At 44.3% G+C, this 22,117-nt stretch overlaps 1 protein-coding gene across 8 annotated transcripts in view; it reads right to left on the bottom strand.

Moving 5' to 3' along the window:
* The window catches only part of LOC144391265 (cytosolic carboxypeptidase 4-like), a 71,925-nt gene that overhangs the window by 23,225 nt on the left and 26,583 nt on the right, over positions 1 to 22,117 (bottom strand). For 4 of the 8 annotated variants that reach the window (XM_078097868.1, XM_078097870.1, XM_078097873.1 and 1 more), the window contains exons 12-20: positions 16,722 to 16,890; positions 15,899 to 15,989; positions 14,537 to 14,797; positions 12,276 to 12,359; positions 12,023 to 12,103; positions 11,779 to 11,927; positions 8,972 to 9,059; positions 8,486 to 8,618; positions 5,298 to 5,451 (exon numbers count right to left, since the gene is read on the bottom strand). In XM_078097868.1, coding sequence (XP_077953994.1) covers positions 5,298 to 5,451; positions 8,486 to 8,618; positions 8,972 to 9,059; positions 11,779 to 11,927; positions 12,023 to 12,103; positions 12,276 to 12,359; positions 14,537 to 14,797; positions 15,899 to 15,989; positions 16,722 to 16,890 — 1,210 coding nt within the window. Of the gene's footprint in view, positions 1 to 5,297; positions 5,452 to 8,485; positions 8,619 to 8,971; positions 9,060 to 11,778; positions 11,928 to 12,022; positions 12,104 to 12,275; positions 12,360 to 14,536; positions 14,798 to 15,898; positions 15,990 to 16,721; positions 16,893 to 22,117 lie in introns of all 8 variants that reach the window. The other 4 variants (XM_078097871.1, XM_078097869.1, XM_078097872.1 and 1 more) reach the window with 4 other exon arrangements.

The following is a 22,117-nucleotide window of genomic DNA, read 5'->3' as shown; positions in this document are numbered from 1 at the left end:
GTACAGCCTGGATGTACTGGAGCGTCTGTGGCTCAGATCCCCACTGTTCTTTATTTCTGGTTCCTGGCCAAGCAGTGTACAATGGAATAGAATTAAAGGAAAATCAAATTCAAATCTGTAATTAACAAAAATAAATATACCACATCTAGAATATTTAAAATGTTTGCAAAGGAAAGCTTTACAGAAGAGAATTGGAATGAATATTAGAATAAAGTACTATAAAATGTGCATAATATCTGAATTAAAATATAAATGCTCTGCTGCTTTGAATCACATGTGCAAAGGTTCCCAGTCGCGAGTATAAAAAAGAAGAGACCAGTTATTTATAAGTTAACTTTAGATCCGGGAACCCAATGACATCACTATCTGAATGTACGACAGGCCGTGAAATACGAGCAGCGGGACAATCAGACAGGTTGGAGACAACAGTTCACATCCAACTGGAGGTCACTGATGCACATCAAGTGTCACAAATGATCGTGAGCATGCGGGATGTTTGCAGCGCACGCCGTGCTTTCTGGGTCACCTTTGTTTACTTCCCTGATTGCAAATGTGTTCTTGCGTTGAGGTTTCTCACTCTGTGATGAATGGAACAACATGGGCCGCTCTACAGGCCTGGGTTTGTATTCTCAAGCAGCAGCAGTGAAAAAGGGAAGTGGCTGATGGGACAGACCTTTGGGGAACCTACTGACACGTCCTCAGGTGCGAATGAATGGACAGTAAGGTATGCCTGGGCGTGTGTGTACTCGGATGGGGACAGTGGGGGGTAGACCACCAATATCCAGGTACTACTGACATGTCCCGAGCAATAGCTTTAAAAACCTGTGAGAAAGAGACCGCTGTTATTTTTATATTAACAGTACCGTTTACGGAAATACAGGACTAATCAGGTCTCAGATCTCAGTCGCTGCCCTAAAGATAGTCGTGTCCAGACACTACAGGCCTACTGCACTGCAGATAGCAGGGTCGCTTTATTTCTTAAAATATTATATAGAATAATATGACTTATTTCCAAATATATAGCCTTATCATAATCCCTTTGTTCTCATTAAATTGTGACTTTTTTTGTCTGAGAACATGAATAAAAATGAAAACTTGGTCATATGGTTAAAAATATGCCAATCTAACTTATTTTGCAGGCAAGTGAGCAACTTGATGTACAGACGAAATTTTTGGACATGGCTGTTGATAAGAAGCTACTAGAGAAAAGGGGTCGGTAAAGAAAGTGATTCGAAGAAAGCTCTGAGATTTTGAAGGGCTGATATATGATATTATACTGTAACTCTGGACCTCCTTTGGATCAATGTGATCTAACCTTCCCCTGCCTCAGTACACTGAGTAAAATGGCACACCCATATTAAAATGTGTTATAACTGCTTCGTCTAGCAGAACCATTGGGGATGGACCTATGGGGATGAAGGGGAACCCATGTGAGTGTGCCAAAGTGTAAGTTAATGAAATAAGTCAAGACAACACACACACACAAAAAAAACCTTGAAACTGGATTTTGTGAATCACCTGAAATAAAATCCTTTTAAAAATGAACTTTAAATCCTTCATAACTTGGAGATACCAGGCTAAAAGCTCATCTGCGTGGACAGTACACGCGCTTGTGGCACGCAGACGATGAAGGAAGCTCGTCTCTTGCTGAAGAAAACCTCAAAGGTAAGGGGCATGTAGGATTGCATGGTGATGTGTTGGTATGGATGGTGATGTGTTGGTATGGATGGTGATGTGTTGGTATGGATGGTGATGTGTTGGTATCCATGGTGATGTGTTGGTATGCATGGTGATGTGTTGGTATGGATTGTGATGTGTTGGTATGGATGGTGATGTGTTGGTATGCATGGTGATGTGTTGGTATGGATGGTGATGTGTTGGTATGGATGCATGGTGATGTGTTGGTATGCATGGTGATGTGTTGGTATGGATTGTGATGTGTTGGTATGGATGGTGATGTGTTGGTATGCATGGTGATGTGTTGGTATGGATTGTGATGTGTTGGTATGGATGGTGATGTGTTGGTATGCATGGTGATGTGTTGGTATGGATGGTGATGTGTTGGTATGGATGCATGGTGATGTGTTGGTATGCATGGTGATGTGTTGGTATGCATGGTGATGTGTTGGTATGGATGCATGGTGATGTGTTGGTATGCATGGTGATGTGTTGGTATCCATGGTGATGTGTTGGTATGCATGGTGATGTGTTGGTATGGATTGTGATGTGTTGGTATGGATGGTGATGTGTTGGTATGCATGGTGATGTGTTGGTATGGATTGTGATGTGTTGGTATGGATGGTGATGTGTTGGTATGCATGGTGATGTGTTGGTATGGATGGTGATGTGTTGGTATGGATGCATGGTGATGTGTTGGTATGGATGGTGATGTGTTGGTATGCATGGTGATGTGTTGGTATGGATGGTGATGTGTTGGTATGGATGCATGGTGATGTGTTGGTATGCATGGTGATGTGTTGGTATGGATGGTGATGTGTTGGTATGGATGGTGATGTGTTGGTATGGATGGTGATGCGTTGGTATGGATGGTGATGTGTTGGTATGGATGGTGATGTGTTGGTATGGATGGTGATGTGTTGGTATGGATGGTGATGCGTTGGTATGGATGGTGATGTGTTGGCATGGATGGTGATGTGTTGGTATGGATGGTGATGTGTTGATATGGATGGTGATGTGTTGGTATGCATGGTGATGTGTTGGTATGGATGGTGATGCGTTGATATGGATGGTGATGTGTTGGTATGCATGGTGATGTGTTGGTATGGATGGTGATTTGGCAACGTTTGTCTGAGAGAAACGATTCAGCTTCGTGTCGGCCTGCTCGGTTTGGTGAAATGTTACCAATACACCTTTTCTGGACCAATTTGCATGTCATATTTTAGAACTTGGAGTTGTGTTTGGAGTATGTAGCTGTGCTCAGTTTGCCGGCCTTTAGGGCCTCTCAGGTAGAACAGGTTTTAAAGACAGCTCACAAAAGAGATTTGGAAAGGCTGAACTTTTGAAACCCTCCATCCGAATCTTATGATTTTCATTGTGACTGACACAGGTTGTTGAACATCTGGAGAGGAAAAGGCAGCGTGACCTGTCAAACAACCACTTCTAGCATGAGGATCAATGGAGGGACACAAGAGAAGTGAGTTGCAGGATGTTGTACCGCAGCTCAAAGTGGCTCTCAGGAACCCTTTTGTCTGGAGGCCGCGCACGTCCCGCTAGATGAGATTATGTTTGATAATTAACAGCTTTAAAAGATGAGCTGTGATTCCAGTGAAAGCCTTTTCAAAATTAGACAAGAAGAGCGGCAGGAAGCGGGCTGCTCGGTGTAATCCGAGTGTTGAAGAAAAACATTCTCGATAAAGAGCTAAACTTGTTTGGGAGGAGAAGAGTTAATAACTCAAATCAACTTCAAATTCATTTCGGCTTTCGCTGAAATGAGACGAGTTATAAGCTGCTGGAAAAGTGATACTTACGGTGCTGTTTTATACACGGCTGGTTGGAATTAGCCAATTAGCATACTCATTAGCATGCACAGGAACTGGTTGCCGGTTGCCGAGGGCTTTGTTTGCACTGGAGTTTGGGTTGTTTTTCCAACGTAGACCCACACACAAACCCCCTCAGAAAGAAAACTCTTATTTTTTGAAGTCTAAACAAATCTGGGTAAGCCTACCACGGTGCCCCCCCGTAGCTGCGCCACTGAACGGTTTGAGGCTAATCGCCTAGTGAACACAGCTCGTCCTTTGCGCAGTGGGACGTCTCCTCTCTGCTGCACCTCAAGTTGACCGGCAACCTTTTCGGGTGTGCTGGAGATCAACAGCAACAGCTCTCGGCGTGGAGAGGATTCGGCATCCTGAGCGTAATCGATGCCGAGTGCAAATTGGGCTGCGAGGGAGACAAACACCTGAGGGGAAGGAGGTGACTTGCCAGTGGCAGATATTCACAGCTGGGTGATCAGATTTGTGACCCTGGGGGGGACACATAATCCCACGGCCATGTTTTCATTCAGTTGGAGTTGTGGCAACACCTTTGTTCACTAGGCTGCTCTCATACACCATTTGTAGCAATAAGCAGTGCACTATAGTCTGTACAAATTAGTTTGATAACCAAATAATCATGATGATTAGGTGAAGTAAGATGCTGAAGGATTAGGAATTATTTGCAATTTTTGTGCTTAACAGGACTGAAGGACCTTATGAAACGGTCTGTTACTGATGTCGCTTTATGCACTAGACCAGTAAACGAGAAGATATTGATTCAATTCTCGTCATGGGTTCCACCAGCTCGGTTTAGATTAAATGAAAACAACACCAGGAAATCCTAACAATGTGATTCCAATTGGCCTGAGAGCCTTCGAGCTGCAGTCGGGGGGGGGCAAGTAGGGGGGCAAGTAGGGGTTGGGGGCCAGAAGCAGCGTTTTCCCCCGCTGGACACTAACATTGGCACCATACTGATGGAGCACCATGCTTTATTCACGGAGCCCACAGGAGGGGGGGCACACGAGATAGAGAACCATGGCTGAATCGGGGCGGACAGTGAAATGAGAGGATTTCTAAAGGGAGTCTGGAGCTCAGAAACACTGCAGCTTTTATCCACGGCGACCACCAAACACAAGAAAGGATGTAAGCTCCTCGTGACAGCTTCCTTCATTATTGTAAACCAATCAAAACCCATGACAGTTCTGTTGGGATTTAATTCCAAACCATATTTTAACCTCGTCGAGTAGTTCAGTATCTCTTGTGGACCCGGAAAGTTTTTAGGAAAACGTCGTAGAAATCACTTTTCATGAGAATGACATGAACAATTAGAATCAGAATACCACGGTTTACTGGGGATATCCGTTAGGGAAGTTTAAAGGAAACACTTTTGAACTACAAATGCATCAATAGTTCAAATCAATCATCCATTTTCATTCCCTGAAACGCTGACTCAGCAGGCGCATTGGGGGGAAAATGCCATAACTGTCTGGTGTGTCAATGCTCTGCAGTAGCCAGGTACAAGGTTATGCTAATGACGATATGCTTCGATGAATCTCCTAAAGAAATTATTCCTATATATTTGTGACTGTGAAGGCTCACTGGCTTTCAATTAAGACACTGAGAAACAAACAACGCGTTGATATCTGTCTCTGTCAGGATGCCTGGCTGGCTGTTTGTCTCCTTTTGTCCGTCATTCTCGCTCTCTCACACAAAAACACATCGCCTCTCTGTTTATATGACCCCCGGCACTGAGACCCTTATTCCCAGCTAACACACACACACACACACACACACAGCAATACTCACGGACTTGGTGCATGTCTTTCCAGCCCCGGCTGGCTGGACGGGCGGTGATGGTGACCACGGGACACGGATTTCCAGCCAAAGTGCAACAAAGAACCTGCTGCTGGAAGAACACCTTGGCCGGGTCCACCGAGTTCTGCAGCACCTTCAGGTGAGCCTGATGGACACAAGCGTGTGGAGTTGGCATGGAGGTCCTCATGGAGACACGCATCAAAAACCGAATTCATGTCAGTATTTCAATGCAAAAAGTGAAACTCGTTCATTACACACACACACACACACACACACACACACACACACCAAGGGTGTAACAATGGTTTAGACCAGCGGTTCCCAAACTCAAGAATGCCCACTTTGCAATCTGAAAATCTTTTGCGGCCCACCCAAACCTTTAATCACAACTCTGATCAAAACATAAACTAGGGATGATTAAATGACCCTCAGAATTTAACCGATTAAAAATGTATTAACCGACAATGTATGTTTTGTGTACCATTTTCTCTGGAGCTCATATATATTTACTTTAATACTACAAGCGGGCGCCACATGTGACATTGTTTTGTTTGGCGGCGCCTTTCGTTGAATAACGGCAGGCGGACGAGAGCAGCCGTTTCCAGCGAGCCTTCGTTTAAATTGTTTGTGCTTCATCAATTAATGTTTCACGTAACTAATGTGCCGCTAGAACTGTTCAAATAATACTTAAACTGAGAAAAAGATGTGCGTTTTGTATCTTATCAATTATCAATCGTTTTAAGTAAAATACAGAAATTTAAATTTTTTATATTCATTTCAAACTTTTCAAAATTGAAAATTAAAAACGTTTTATTTATTTATTGTAAATGACCTCCCACCAGTGGGCCGTGGCCCACACTTTGGGAATCGCTGGTTTAGACATTGGGGGGGGTCCGCTACGGGCGACGGGGGGGTGGGCGCGGACACTACGGCCCCTCTGAGCGGAGCGAGAGTCACGCCGCGTTTCGCCTATGAAACGGTTTATAAGAGGAAGGAAACGTATGTATAATATACATATTTTGTGCTGTATATTGGGGGGGCACGACCCCCCCAAAGGATGCGTGGTTACGCCCTTGACACACGCCTTGATATATTTAAAGCATTTATTTTTTTTGATTTTGATGATAATGGCTTTCGCCTAATGAAATCCCCGAATTCAGTATCTCGGAAAATTACGATTAAAGAGTTTTAAACAAAAATGTCGTCCCACTGAAGTGGGTGTGTTCAGAACGCAGTGTGGCATTGCTCAGGTGTCATGGAAGCCCAGGTCGCTTTGATAGCGGCCTTCAGCTCGATGAAATACTAAAATATCTATTAGCCAATAGCCCATTAGCATTGACACACCATAAATACCCGGGTCAGGGAAAGGTCACTTCCTGTTTTGGATCAAAACCCCACTGGGCGGCGGCAGCGTGGTGGCTCCTCGTTCAGCGCTGAGTGATGTTGCTACTCATCAGCTGCCGTGGCCGGTGGTGATGTGGATTAGCATTTGTTGTGGAAGTGCACATGTGAGGTTCTGTTCATATCAGTCTTGGGGTTATTGTTTTATTGTCATTTTAGGTGTAATCTGAGTTTTTTTGTCCGGGCTTCAATGCAACCATTTGTTTTGCTTTTGAATTCATTATAAATGCACCACAGCGTGAGCTGGACTGACTCACGTTTTTTTATTCCACACACATTGGGATCCGTGGACGAATTTGAAATCTTCAATTCAGTTTGAATTCAAATTAAGTTAAGAAAAAAATTGAAGGACTCTTAGCAATATACTAATTCATTGAGTTGCAATGTTCTCCATCGGAATGGCTCTGTATTCACACACACTACTTTTGTTTATAGGACAACTAAAAGTATATTCATCATCATAATGAGCAAGTAACTATTTGGCTTTTGGGTGTGGAATCCACTTGCTGGGCCCAAAACCTGAGACATCGGTTTCACTATTTAAGTCTGTTGAGTTCTGAAATTACATGAGATGCATCAACATTTCACCAAAACCAACCTTCCCAGATCTTGAGGCTAAGCTCAGCCTCGTCGCCACAAAGAAATACTGTCAATTTGTTTTTGGCAATCCACATTGGGTTTTTTGTGGTCTGGAGAGAGTTTGGCGTAAAGCCGCTGCAACCTTGGTTGGAAAGATGGTTGTGGCACGTGATAAGGAGGCATCTTGGACGGTTCCCTTTAGTGGTTTGCCAAGTACATCCAGCGGGTAAGAGGGCCCGGGAACACTACCGGGTCTCCCATGTAGAGCTGCCTCCGTAGGCACAAATGATAATGAACGAATAATGGAATGGACGTTTTCGCATTCAGGCCAAGTCCCGCTGTACCTGCAGCGGTATGACAAACGGTATAAAGAAAGCCCCCAGAGACCAGTACGAGGGACAATGGATGGGACAGGTTGTTAATCATTTTAACACACATAAATAATAGTAGTTTTGTTGCTTCAACCCATCATTTCACAGAGTGGGCTTCAACAAGCACGATATCAGGCTATGAAACTTGTCTTTTAGATGGGAACGGTTTCTATCTCTGGTGACAGGGTGGCACCATACAGCACAAATCAAAAGTAAGATTTGGTAGCAGAGGGCTCAGCAGTTTGGCCCCTGATCCATTTGTTGTGCACAGTAGATCTTTCCAAAACCCGGAACCCGTCCACTCCGGCCCTGTGACAACATTACTACTACTGCTGCTTTGGATTCGGATTGTGTAGTTTAAACCCCATGAAGGAGGACTTCTTATCAGTTCTAGATATCTACAGTCACATTCATCGCTGGTTGCACAACGACTACGTAAGGCTTGAGAGAAAGCCCAATAATCTGAATCAGCATATTGGTTGCACAGAAAGGAGCATTATAATCCATCTGGCATGGCTGCTACACTGATTTTCTGATTACATTTGAATTCAAACATGTTGTGTGGAAATCTGCTGGAGGAGATGTACACATTCATTATTCAAGCAATTTCAGGTTGACATTTTGGTTCGTTGGTGATATATGATAAAGACGTTTACTTTGGAGTGAGTTAAACCCTTTTGGGGTAAATCTCCTTTACTTCCTGGTTGTCTCCAAAGATCCCACGGCTGTATTAACGTAGACCCGGCTAGTTGTGCCTCATAGTCAGTAACTCCAGAAGCAGAGGATGGTAAACTACCACTAGCTAAATGGTGAATGGCGGCTGGGTACCGTGAGAGCAGAGTACGTGTAGGGATAATGGTAGGCCAGGTAGCAGACGTCCTCATTGTGCTTGAAGGTGATGGTAAAGGTTAGAGTGTAAAAGGTTGTTTTCCTTCTTCCCCGAGCTGGACAAAAGTGGTTCCTGGAGGAGGAAAGTGAGGGAAGGACAAACATGAAGTCAAGTTGTGAGAATAAAAGAATCTGCATCTCCAGTGTGCCTGTGAGGTATCTGTCTTCACTTCAGATAGCAAGAAGCCTTCAAGCAGCTCCGTAATCAATATCATGCTGTGGCATAGGTTACATAAACACTTTACAGTTATGACTTCTTTCATTCAGGCAGAAGAGAGGAAACACAGGAACAACTGTATGTAATAATAATAAATGTGTTCAGGTGCCGTCCTGGACTTTATATTTTCTCTATCTGTCTGTGTGATGCTATTTGTGTTTTACTGCTGAAGAAAAGAAACAGGGTGGCCATGAGAATCTCATTCTTACCTGAAATAACAGATTTCCGTCCCGGTCCTGAGCCAGTGTGGTCTTCCTTCCAGAGCTTCCGTCACGGAGTAAAGCACGGGCTGCATCCCTGTAGTGCAAACACAAGCAGACTAGAAGGAATTAGTAAAAATAATATTACTTAAACTGTAAAATGTTAAAAGGTTCTTCTTTGATATCAAGAATACATTAATTTATTTATTTATGAAAAGAAAAAATGACAAAGCGACACAGCAGTCCGTCTGCAGTCGGTGTCTCAGCAGCAAAACTCGTGGACCGATAATGCTGCACTTTGTCTCTATAATATTATCATGCCGTTTGAAATAGCAGGTTTATTTTTTGCTGTCTTTGATGTTTTAAGCATAGATGCCAAAACTCAACACAAAACCCAAATGATAAAATAAACACAGTTTAAGTCAACGCACAAACATGTATACAAACATGTAAAGTTGTTAAATCAACGATGAGAAAAGGTTGGCTGCCAGCCCTCCCTACATTACCCCCCCGTGACAACCACAGATGCCACTTTTTTGGTTTCCTGTTCTTTGCTAAGGCCTTTAGCTTAGCAATTTCTATCAGCATGTAAAGATAATTAAAAAAAATCTGTAAAGTGTCCATTTAAATTTTAAACATAGAATCCATTAAAGAGTTTTCAGCATGTTTGGAGATGCCTTTGGCGATAAGTAGTCTCCCTTCCAAGTGGACATGGCGTGTTACTTTCCACAGTACTGCTAATACGAGCACTTTTAGCAGTGGGCCAAAGGCGCAGTCGCCATTCTGTTACTTTACTCAGCAATAGATGGTTACACTTCTATCACTTTGTGTAATGCCATTGCATTTATGTAACCCTTCTCAAACTAAATTGTTAACAAAGTGAGTCAGCATCTTTGTCCTTCTCCTTTTTCGCCTTCCACAGATTTCAATTTTGTTAGCAACTCGACAACCATTGTTAGTAACTCATTTAGAATCCGGTTGTTGTCGTCGTCCGTCTCTCTAGCGCCTCTCTTACTTCCTCCCTGATTGCTTCCAAGTGAATCCAGGCTGCAAAGCTGCAGTGGATCACTGAGACGGCCTACCTTGTAAATGTTACTCAAAGAGACACGTCCCAACAGTAAAGAGGAAAAAATTAACTACAGATGCACCAAAACTGAAAAATTGAGGAAACCCGAAAATGTACAAAGAGACACAAATCAACCACAAAGAGATAAACATTTAAAATAACTACAAACACGCAAAGCCACAGAGATGCAGCAGCGACAAAGAGACACAAAACAACAGCAACGAGAGGCTAACTACTAATTTGAAGATTTCTGACGAGTTGCACCTCAGAATGTGTGGGCCATTTCATGACATGTGGACCGTTGCAACTGTATGTATGGGGGGGGACTTGGACTCGGGAGGCAGACAACTGGCTTTTGCTCGTTTGTTGAACTGAACCCTCTCTGGTGGGGAAAGAGCTGGAGTTGAATAAAACGCAGACCAACTACAACAACAGGTGTGTCATAAGTGGTGGAGCCTCTACACGTCTGTGCTCAAGGTCCATAATCCGTCCAGCACTTTATCTTTGCCTGAGACAGTGGTCATTTGTCTTCTTTTGGCTACCAAACAATTTTCTATCAGAGCTGTGTCTTCATGATGTTCCATTTACCTGGACCTGGTCATGTGACCCCAGCATCATTGCCCTTCCACTCGCCTGCTTGCCTCTCCTACTTGAGATCCTATTAACCAAGCAGCATCTGGCAGCCTGTGCCAGCTTAATTGTTGTACTGTTTCCTTTTAGTGAAATAGTGCATAGGTTAAGGGCTTTTATTGTGAAAGGTAAGTACAGACAGTAGGGCTTAGGCTGCTTCTTTCAAGATCAAAAGTAGTGTTCGGACTACGAAGGATGCATGTTGCCCCCGCCCCCCATGTTTACACATTCCACTAATGCGGAGATGAAGACGGCTTCTATTCTAGGAGATGCGTAGTTGGCGTGTTTGTAGGCGAGTAGAAACTCAGCCTCCTTGGACACAAGAAGAATTCCAACCACTATTTGTATGGAACTCAACAGGCACCTGGAGCAGGAAACAACCCTGTGCCCTGTGTCTTCATACCCATTCATACAGGTGCTGGAGCAGTTTGGGGTTGAGTACATTGCCTGAGGACACAGAACCGTCGATTCTCTGATTGAAAGACAGCCCTGTTCTGTACCACAGTCGCCCTATGAGCAAATGAGTCCAACAAAGACGGGACTTGTTAATGTCCATTGTGTAATCATAGTTCCCCACTGACAACTCACATGAGCCGACGAGATGATGTCACCAAGCTCTTCCCAGAACCCAATTCGGTGTTTCTTTCTTATTTGAAGATATCTGACGAGTTGCACCTCAGAATGTGTGGGCCACTTCATGACATGTGGACCGTTGCAACTGTATGTATGGGGGGGGCACTTGGACTCGGGAGGCAGACAACTGGCATTTGCTCGTTTGTTGAACTGAAACCTCTCTGGTGGGGAAAGAGCTGGAGTTGAATAAAACGCAGACCAAGTGACCATCTTGTGAATCGCAGGGTTTTTCCATGGAGTTGTCACCATTGACCCCAACAGGGGTGTAAATGCAGCACATTGGCCTGCTTTTGGCACGGTTAACACGAGTTACTAGCACATACTGTTGGTTAAGACTGTTGGCGGACAGCAGGGCCACGACAGCTGCCTGCTTTGTCTCTGAAAATATTACCTGGTAACATCATTGAATCCTCGAATGCATGAAAGTGTAAACTTGAATGAGACGTTCAAAAGGATGTCATTACAAAACACACACACACGTTCTCACCATAGTTGAACTGGCTGTTACTCTTCTCACAGTTGATGACATTAAAGCGGTAGGGAACCTCTGCCACCATGTTACTGACTTCAAAGTAGAACCACTGGGTGTGCTGGCTGCTGTTAACATCTGCATTCAATATGAGGTCATATTCCCATCTAGAGAGGAGGAGAGGAGAAGAAAAGCACACGCTGCAGTGATAGTAGCACTGTTGAGTCATTTTATTGCTGTGCTTCTCACTGACACAGTGTACCTGCGGACCCGGACAGCCTTCCTTAGGTTCCCACATTCAAACCCTGAGAAAAACCTCAAGGAATCAGATGGACACTGGAGACTGGCAGACAAGGAGACAGAGTGGGCCACATGCATTTGGGGCATGTTATTCATTTTCCCATTTCAGCAAATAAAGAAAGCTGATAAATGAAATGTTCACAATCCAAACGTTAATCTTGTGAAGGTTAATTAAAGTCTGTGCTGTGTGTGTTTATTCTTCTACGTGTACCTACCTGCTGTCTTCCAGGTCAAACACTACCTGGTTGATTATTCCATCAGTAATCAGAAAGCGTTGCACATCCTCAAACACTTTCTGCCTGATAAAGGAAAGCACAGACAGGCATACGCTATTTGAACTGAGATTGTCTCTTCAATATCTTAATAACTACTACGTTTTGTTGGTCCCTGTGGAAAAAAAAGAGTTTTTCTGAGCACAAGAGTCCATTTTTAGTAAACCTTCAACTTCACTGGAGCAACTAGTCAGCGGGCGTTAGAAACAGACAATCTTCAGGCTGAGAAATCAGTTTACAGTTTCTTATGGTAACTTTAAAACCCGCATCGAAGTATTTTTTAATGAGCTGGGTGTAATAAGACGCTTTGATAGAAGTAATGGACGTTTCAGAGGGTTAAATGAAGAGACAGATATGTCAGTTTGATTTTTTTGATAAAGTGCGTCATGGGGAGTACATTATTGGGCGATAATGTACAGCACCTGTTCACATTGACCCGGGCGTTCCATATCACTGCACGCTCAAACTAACCGGTTCGATTTTTGCACGATCGTTTACATTTGAGCTTTTAACTTGGTGGCGATTGCCAAAAAAACCCCAAATGATCGGTTTGATCGGTTTGGGGCAATGCGAACTTTGGCAACCGGACAATTCAGGTGGACGTCATGAGCGATGTGAATGAATGAGATGCTGTGGGACCCGATGCTGTTTACGTGCACGTAGGGGGACTATTTTCCTCTAGACAACGGAAATGAGATACACAACGTTTGGTGCTACAAATATTTTGTGCTGAAGGGCAGCCATTTACTTACTAATTATGATTTATTTTATAAAAGCAATAAGGTACTTTAGGCAGTACTTATTCGTCCAATAATATAATAATAATAATAATAATAATATAATATATATATTGAGGGTTACTGCCTAACAACACCTCCAAACTGTTACATTATTGGACATAAAGTACAGCCACTCATACCTTGTTGCTTAAGTATAGCACACCTTTGTACAGTGGCTTTTTATGAATAAGGCACAGCTTTTTGGGGCAAAAATATATATCATAATTTACTTTTTAAACCCTCACATAATTTCTAGGATGGCGAGAATCAATTGTTAGAAAGATGCAAAAGATTGCAATGATTTAGAAAAAGAAAGAAACATTAGAAAATCTGTCTGATGCTGATTTATTATTTCAATTTCTCCAGCAAACACACAGCGTTAACTCCAGCCTGACCACTCTAGATGTTCTGTTTAACCCAAACTTTCTGAAGATATTTTGGGTTTAAACCCTTTTAGAAACATAGTCAAGGGACTGCAGGAGAACATCTGGGGTCGGAATGACACGGGGTTTGAAAGGTCTCTTGCTTCAGGCCTGATGTCATTCTACACCTCAGACAATTTAGTTACAAAGCAAAAACCCAAATCGCATTAACATTATGTCTGGAAGGGACTGCAAAACCAAATAAAACCTATTCTTTTCCCTGAAGTGAGCGGCAACAGACAGGAAACAAAACTAGATTAGGTTCAGAGGGAAATTGCATATTTAACATTTTTAAATGTCAGCGTCTGCTGGCCTCCTCGCCGGAGGGACATTAAGAAGACACACAAACCCTCTATATACACACAAATAACATAGGTGCTAATGTAAATATTACTCACATGGCCACGGACAATACACACAAGAAAAGGTTCAATAGATCGATGAATTGGAATTACTGCTCCAGGGTCGTATGCCTCCTCCATCATGTGTCATCACTTAATCTTCTTATTTTAGATATTTGTGTAAATTGTCCCAATTAGCATTTCAATGCATGAATTAAGGACAAGAAAATTGGGAGGGAACAGTACATTTGTCCACCTGAGAAATCGGATCCGTTCCTTGAATCCACGTTGGTGCCAAATGTAAAGAATTCTCTCTTGGCTGAAATATCTCTACACATGATGTCACAGTGCAGTTCAACTACCAGAACCTAGACTGAAGACTGTTTGCTGCTGACTTTATTTGAACCAGATTCAAGGATGATGACCAAATTCCATGTATTGATTCATGTTTTGATGACTGTTTGTAATGTTAATTGTTTTCTTTTAGCTTTTATTGCTTTTATGTGAAGCGTTTTGCCGTTGGAACACGCCACACAAACATACGTGTGCTTCTCCTATAGAGACTATGAAGGTAAACGATCGTTTATCTCTACATGTCATCAATGTTCGTAACCAATGAACCACGACACTTCTCCAGACACCAGGTGAGCGCTGTAACGTACCTCTGTACGTTGGGTTTGCGCGGGGCCATGGGCTCATGTCCTGGCGTCGGGAGGTGCCCCCAGAAGTCGGGGAAAGCCAGGAGGCTGAAGCCTGGAATAGATTTGGTTCTGGCAGCTGCGGCGCGGTACAGCTTGGGCTCGTGATGGGGGATGCAGGCGCCATGCTTCTCCAATAACCTGTCTATCATGGAACCATGGTGGGATTCATCTGCATCTTCCTCGTCCTGATCCTCTCCACTCTGAACGCAGGGGGCTTCACCACTATAGGTAAAGAAAAATGTATAACAAAGTATATATACTACGCAGGGGACGAATACTTGCTGCAAAAGGATTTAAAGACACGGAGTTTACAAGCAGAGAGACTCAAGATTACAAAGAGACGCAAATTGAACGCAAAAACAGACAAATTGACTACAGAGAGACTTTACGACAGTGTTTTCAGTCATTGAGCTAGCTGCTCAATCTGGGCATTACATCCTAACTTGTCCATGGATTCCATGTGAGGAGAAAAGACAAGTTAAGATAATGGTCAACGATAAATATCCATTATAGTCCGTCGCCGATGCTAAAGCTTTATGCTCCAAGTTGTTACTTGACTTCAGTTCGTACAACCAATTCGTCAAATTGCAGAACTGTTGAAAACCAAGTTAGGGTTGACTTAATTTACAAGTGGGACACAAAAAGCGGTGTGTCTGTTTGACCTTTCGATCTGTTCACCCACCGCCTGGCCTACCCGTACCCATGAGGACGTGGCAAAAGTGGGGGCACCTTGTAGAGATTTCCTCGGAAGAGAACTTTTAATGACAAATACATTTAGTTCATCGGCTCGAACAGTAACATCAAGACTACCTTTATTATAAGAAAATCTGAATGAAAACGTGCAGCATTGGACCTGACAGAGTGCAACTTCCCTCCAGTGAGAGACTGCCGATAGAAAGGAGACATGCAGGGTTCAGATTGCTGACAGTCACCGGTGGGAAGGAAAGGCCTTTTAGGTTATAGCTTATTGTCAAAGACATGTTAGCCACTGTGGCCCAAAACGACACACGACTTTTCTTTTGTGTTGGTTTGTGTTTGTCTTTTTACAGCAGCAGGGTCCAACGTAGTACTGCTTCTGTATTGTGCCTTCCTCCTCGCCAGCAGGTTTAGTGGTAGGACTTGGTCGTGGGGGGGGGGGTCTCGGTGTTGACTACCAGCTGAGAGATGAGGTGTTCTAAGTGGAACGGGTCGAGGCCAGTGTCCTCGATGAGTTCTTACAGCCTCGTTCCCTTCTGCCTTCAGATGAATTGTTCCTTCATCATTATCACAGCGTGACAAATACCTTATACATCCGTGCCGAGAGAATATTGAGTGTGAGCGTACCTTGCCTCTCTAACCTTGGTCCTGAAGCTGGGGCCGGTGCTGAGGATGCTTCTGTGACTGTGGAAATCACGGGCTTCTAATTGGGCAAGAGCTGGGGAGAGATTGAGAGAAAATTGGTCATTTGAATGGTCTCTTTTCCACAAAAGGAGTATGAAATCATTTGCATTTTTATCTGATCAATAGCTGGCATTAGGACATTAAACATATTATAAATATTCCAGAATAATATTTTGCTATTTCTATTTAGAATATCAGCATTCATTTCCAAAGACATCTGGATCTAAAGTACAGTTCTTCTTATTAAACAGACATTGTTCATTTATGGTATGAAGGTGGTTTTGTATTAGCTGCTGTGCATAACCATTTTAATCTTCCACAGCTCCACTAAAAACACCTCCAAAGCTCACCTGGACTAAATGAAACTAACAGCACTGACGTGGTGGAACATGTAGCAGCCAAAGAGACAAATGCTCCCCTCAGGTGTTGGTGGCGACCAAAAACAAATAACTTTTTGAACTGACAATTTCATCCTGTTAATGTCATATACGTTTCTGTAGAAGAAAAGTCATAGAGTCGTTGGAGGTATATCAGTGGCCTTTAACCAAAAGTTAATGCAAAATTTGAAATAGTGTCCGTGGCTGCACACGAATGGGACGGACGTGGCGTCTACAGTGAACTCGATGTACGACCACCAACATTGCTGATAATTAGGAGATAATTTGCATCATTTTTTCAGAAGAGGTTATGCAGTTATTCAGAGCCATCTGCAAGTGGGTGATCTCGTCTTCATCTTAAAATTAATAGGAAATTTGCCGCCTCTAACCAGCTGTGTGTCCCACAGGGTCTGACGCTGACGAAGAGGTGGAGGAATCGCTCCACCCACCGTCTGTCCCGGAGAGGTGGGACTGGGAACCGTTGAGCAGCGCAGCGTCCCCGTCTGATGTCGATGATGCCGCTGAGCTCTTCTCTGGCTCAGAACACAAACCCAGCTCCTGTGGGACACAAATGTTTTAGGTTGAACTTAAATTATATTGTCTCATACGGGTATTTCAGGATGTCAGGAGACCTCAAGAACACTCCAGATATCGAGGAAAAGTTACATTTCATGGTTATATCCAAAGAATTAAAGTTAGTAAGTTAGCCATCATTTTATTTTAAACCATCGTAAAAGGTCAAATGAAAACTTCCTAATTCTATTTGTTGTCAGATTCAATTGAAATCTGTACATTTTGTGTACAATGTTGTGTGGCAGCACGATTTGAAGTACCAGCTGTGGCCTGCTGCACAGTGTTACGGACCTGCCGGCTCCTCCTCCTCGTTTGGTCTATTTGCATCTCCCCTACAGGTGAGCAGAGCACAGGTGTGACGGGTTTCCTATGATTCCTTCCAGGAACACCTGGGATGGCTTTAGGTATCCTGAGGGGTTTAAAAGCTGGGGAGACCTGGTGGAAGGAGGGCTGCCGCTTGTCCTTCTCTCCCGCACTGTTTTGCTGATTTAGTTTCCTTTTACATGACTTTTCATATACCCTGATTTCATACGCTTTCAGTTCTCCTGACTAACACTTGTACTGACTTTATTTACTTTACGTTGCTCATTCGTTGTCCTTAATAAACGGTATTTTCTTTCAATCAACTCATCCGCGTGGTCTTCCCTCTCTGTTGCATGGCCAGGCACGGGCAGAATGTAACAACAGCTTATTAGTTTAATCCTATATTTGCCATGAGGAAAATTATATAAACTCTTTTTACACATGTATATTCATTGGCTCCTGGAGGATGTCAAGTTATTCCAGGTCAAAAGGTTAAACGTCAGCAGTATAAACACACACACAAAGATATGTTTTATATATATATATATATATATATGCAACTCATCATCTTTAACTATCTGTTAGGCACAATTTGCCAATGAGCTTAAAAATCTCATTTGAAATTTGAGCAGTGGAGCTGACAGACTGTTCTACATGTGTAATTTGCTTGTTCCGGGCCCCCAGGTGTCTGAGAGTCTCTGAGCAGCTGCCTCAGGCCAGCGCTGCCTCTGCTCCACGAACCTTGAAGTGTGAAGCTTCTGTTCCTTACAAAGTGAATATCTGAAATGTGAGTTGCAAATGGATTCCAACCTGTGTGTTTTTCTCTGTTGGACATGTGTCTGGACAGCTCAGAAATGATCTCAAGGAGTAAAACGTCAAACGTCTTTCATTTTACTTTAGTGTTCATGTCCGTCTTTGTGCTATAGTGCCTTGCAACACCAAATGGAAATCACCGCTACCACCCACACTATTTGAAGCTACCAGCACCGGGACGCCAGCTCATAGCTACAATCCTCAACCTCTCCAACCAGCTTAGCCAGAGCACCCAGCACCGAGATGCTGGGGCCCCGCTCTGCAATTTCTCAATTACCGCAGCAGCAGCTTCAGCCAGGATTCATAGAACCGCAGTTACATACCTAACTTTCGTTCTATTTCATCCTTGCTGACCGCCAGAGGCAGTGCTTCACACTGGATGACTTATATCAACAGCCACGAGTCACGAGGATTACAAGTAACCACCTCGTATTCCGCACTTCCCTGCCCTGACCTTGCCTCACCTGCTATGGGTAGTGGTCTGAGAAGGGCTAGGGTAATTCCCGTGTTGACCTTGAGGCCCCACCGAGCCACGTGAGAGGAGCTAAGCAGTGTCCTGTGGTGCCAGGCTGGCCACACTTAGCCAATTGCCTAAGTGCAGCAGTATCTTTCGCACTGCAATTACGGGAGGAAAGGGCGGCAGTAACACATCCTGTAAGCACCCATGGAGAGTGTTAAGGAGCTGGGGCCACAAGGACCTGGACTCAAAAGCAGACCGAAGGGGAGGTGGTCAGGGTCAAAAAAACAATGTCTTTACTTCAGGCAGGGGTTTGGTACACGGGTAGTCATACAGTGAAACGAGCGGTAGGGTGAATGACAGAAAACACAACAGAAAACAAACAGTGACCTAACACCCTGTCAGGGTGTTACAGAGAGGGCCCGAATGGAAGCCCTCTGGGCACTAAATAAGGTAGCTGCCTGTGGTGACGCACCCTGGAACATGACAGAGGTTGACGGACGGGAACCACTCTTCCTTGGAGACAAAACACAAGTGCAATGGCAACACTGCAGGACTTAGACTTAAACTAGACGTCGGTGACTGTACATAGTCAGAAGCCGCTCTTTTCTACAAGAAGGTAGGCGCAAGTATTACCCGCACGGTTTGTGACAGGGGGTCCAGCCTCAATAGTTCCCCAGCCAGGACCTAACTCCTGGCTCAGGCTAGGGATTTTGCAAGTACGGTGATGTTGGTTACTGCGACCCGGCTGGAAACGAGACAAATTCAGCTGCCGGACAAATGACCTGTATAGTTTATCACAATGCATTGAGATATAAAGCATAGCTTTCTTCACTATGGGAAAAATAGTATGCGTTCAACAGCACCCGGCGTATTCGCTGTGGGAACAGAGTATGTAATAATCAGGATTTTTTTGGGAATCTGGGGATTTACTTTTTTTTTTACTTTTTTATCCTCATGATATATTTTGGTGAATTAGCATGAATGTGATTCCTATGAGTCAGATATTAACACATTTGTCATCAGTCAAGTCAGATGGTATCCTGTGGTTTATGACATGAAACATTATCATGGACCGAGACCCTCGTTCATTATCTCCCATTTGTCTCTGACATAATCTATTTCTGTCTTTCTTTAACGCACATGCACACACACTCCAACATTCAGGAGGATCAAGACACGCCTACATTGCAATTGTGATCCCGCCAGCGGATTGTCTGTCTGTCCACGGCTAATCTTGCACACTGCGCAGCACATCAGGGGGGCATTGCACAAAAGTAGAATCTAATATCACCATCTAATATACAAAAGGGAAAACGGCAGCTGTAATTAAACAGAGAAAAGGCCTGGCAGACAATCACGGACCGACTGAATGCGGAAGGATTTAAAAACATTCTAAATATCTTTCTAAAATTACTGTTCTTACAGAACAAACAAGTCAAGATCAAATAAACACATTTTGCAGGCTGGTAAGTTTGCAAATGGTGTAGAAATGACTTACAAGATGCCTGCCCACATATTTTATGTTTATGTTACCTGCAATCTTGTGGAAATCCTCTTTGATGTAAAAAATTCTTCTGTGGCCAGGGAAGGTAATACGGATGTGTGCCAAGGACTTCAGTTCCAAACACACACTTCTGACAGTACGGCAAATAGTGCTTTTATTTACAGGTTCGGCATATAAAAATATGCCGCTTGCAAAAAAAGCGCATAGAGACATCTGTGGGATGGTGAGAGCTTCACGTTGGTATGATCTGACCCCAAACATCCTCTCACACGTCTCAATACGAGTGCTTCTTCGTCCAAAACGTCGTTCATAATGGGCATCATAGTGCAGGAAGGAACACAGGTGAATGGGACTATATATATCGCCCTCAAATGTTAAACAAGTCATTTCCTGCCTCTCGCTCTCTCTAATCAGCAATCATCAGGAGTCATGATGGTGATCAGTATGCAGATCACTCTGAATGCTTCCTTTCTTCTCGCAGGCCTTCTTCCTTAGACGTAATCTTACATTAATGCTCCCAAACTATTTAAAAATCAACATGACAAGTTAATCAGTCACTAACCATCCATCCATCTTCAGCCGCTTATCTGGGGTCGGGTCGCAGGGGCAACAGCTCCAGCAGGGGACCCCAAACTTCTCTTTCCCGGGCCACATCTACCAGCTCTGACTGGGGGATCCCAAGGCGTTCCCAGGCCAGTGCAGAGATATAATCTCTCCACCTAGTCCTGGGTCTTCCCCGGGGCCCCTTCCCAGCTGGCCGTGCCTGGAACACCTCCCTAGGGAGGCGCCAGGGGGCGTCCTCACCAGATGCCCAAACCACCTCAACTGGCTCCTTTCAACGCAAAGGAGCAGCGGCTCTACTCCGAGCTCCTCACGAATGTCTCTAAGAGAGAAGCCAACCACTCTCCTGAGGAAACCCATTTCGGCCGCTTGTACCAGTGACCTAGTTCTTTCGTTGATGATCCATCCTTCATGACCATAGGAGAGAGTAGGAACGAAGATTGACCGGTAGATCGAGAGCTTTGCCTTCCGGCTCAGCTCTCTTTTCGTCACAACGGTGCGGTAAAGCGAGTGCAATACCGGAGGTCACAGACAGAAGATGCCATCAGGACCACATCATCCGCAAAAAGCAGCGATGGGATCCGCATGCGACTACGCATTGATATCCTGTCCCTGAAGACCACAAACAAGATTGGTGACAAGGCGCAGCCCTGGCGAAGGCCAACCCCCACCGGAAACGCCTTCGACTTCCTGCCGAGCACCCGAACACAGCTCTCGCTTTGGGCGTACAAGGATTGGATGGCCCCAAGCAAGGACCCCCTCATCCCGTTCTCCCGCAGCATGTCCCACAGTTTCTCTCGGGGGACCCAGTCATACACCTTCTGCAAGTCCACAAAACACATGTAGCCTGTATGAGCATACTCCCAACCACCCTCCACGGTCCTGGAAAGAGTAAAGAGCTGGTCTGTTGTTCCACAACCAGGACGAAAACCGCATTGTTCCTCTTCAATCCTTGGTTCAACTATCGGCCGAACCCTCCTTTCCAGCACCTTGGAGTAGACTTAGTGTGATACCCCTGTAATTGGCACACACTTTCCCCTTTTTGCTCTCTTTCCAGAGATGCTTTTAGCATCTCTGGATGGAGCTCATCAATCCCCGGGGCTTTGCCACTGCAGAGTTGTTTGACTACCTCAGTGACCTCCACCAGGCCAATTGATGACGACCCCTCCTCCGCCTCCATCTCCGCCTCTACCAAAGAGGGCGTAGTAGTTGGATTCAGGAGTTCCTCAAAGTGTTCCTTCCACCGCCCGATAACCTCCTCAGCCACTGTCAACAGGGTCCCTGTACACAGCTTGGATGGTTCCCCGTTTCCCCCTCCTGAGGTGCCGGATGGTCTTCCAGAAGCACTTTGGTGCTGACCGAAAGTCCTTCACCATAGTTACCCCGAACTCCTCGCATACTCGCTGCTTTGCCTCCATCACAGTCGCTAACAAATATTTTTAAGTTTGCTTCCGGGAAGACCCAACACTTTGTCTCTCCCAAATAGTCTGATACCAACAATGGATTAGTGTCGGTGGAAAAACATCTACCTTACCTCACCACCAATTACCTCCAATACAGATCATTTAGCT

The sequence above is a fragment of the Gasterosteus aculeatus genome, chromosome Y (genome assembly GCF_964276395.1).
Source record: "Gasterosteus aculeatus chromosome Y, fGasAcu3.hap1.1, whole genome shotgun sequence".
Lineage (NCBI taxonomy): Eukaryota > Metazoa > Chordata > Actinopteri > Perciformes > Gasterosteidae > Gasterosteus > Gasterosteus aculeatus.
The sequence above is the reverse complement of the archived record's forward strand: the minus strand, read 5'-3'. Positions and strand labels throughout refer to the sequence as shown.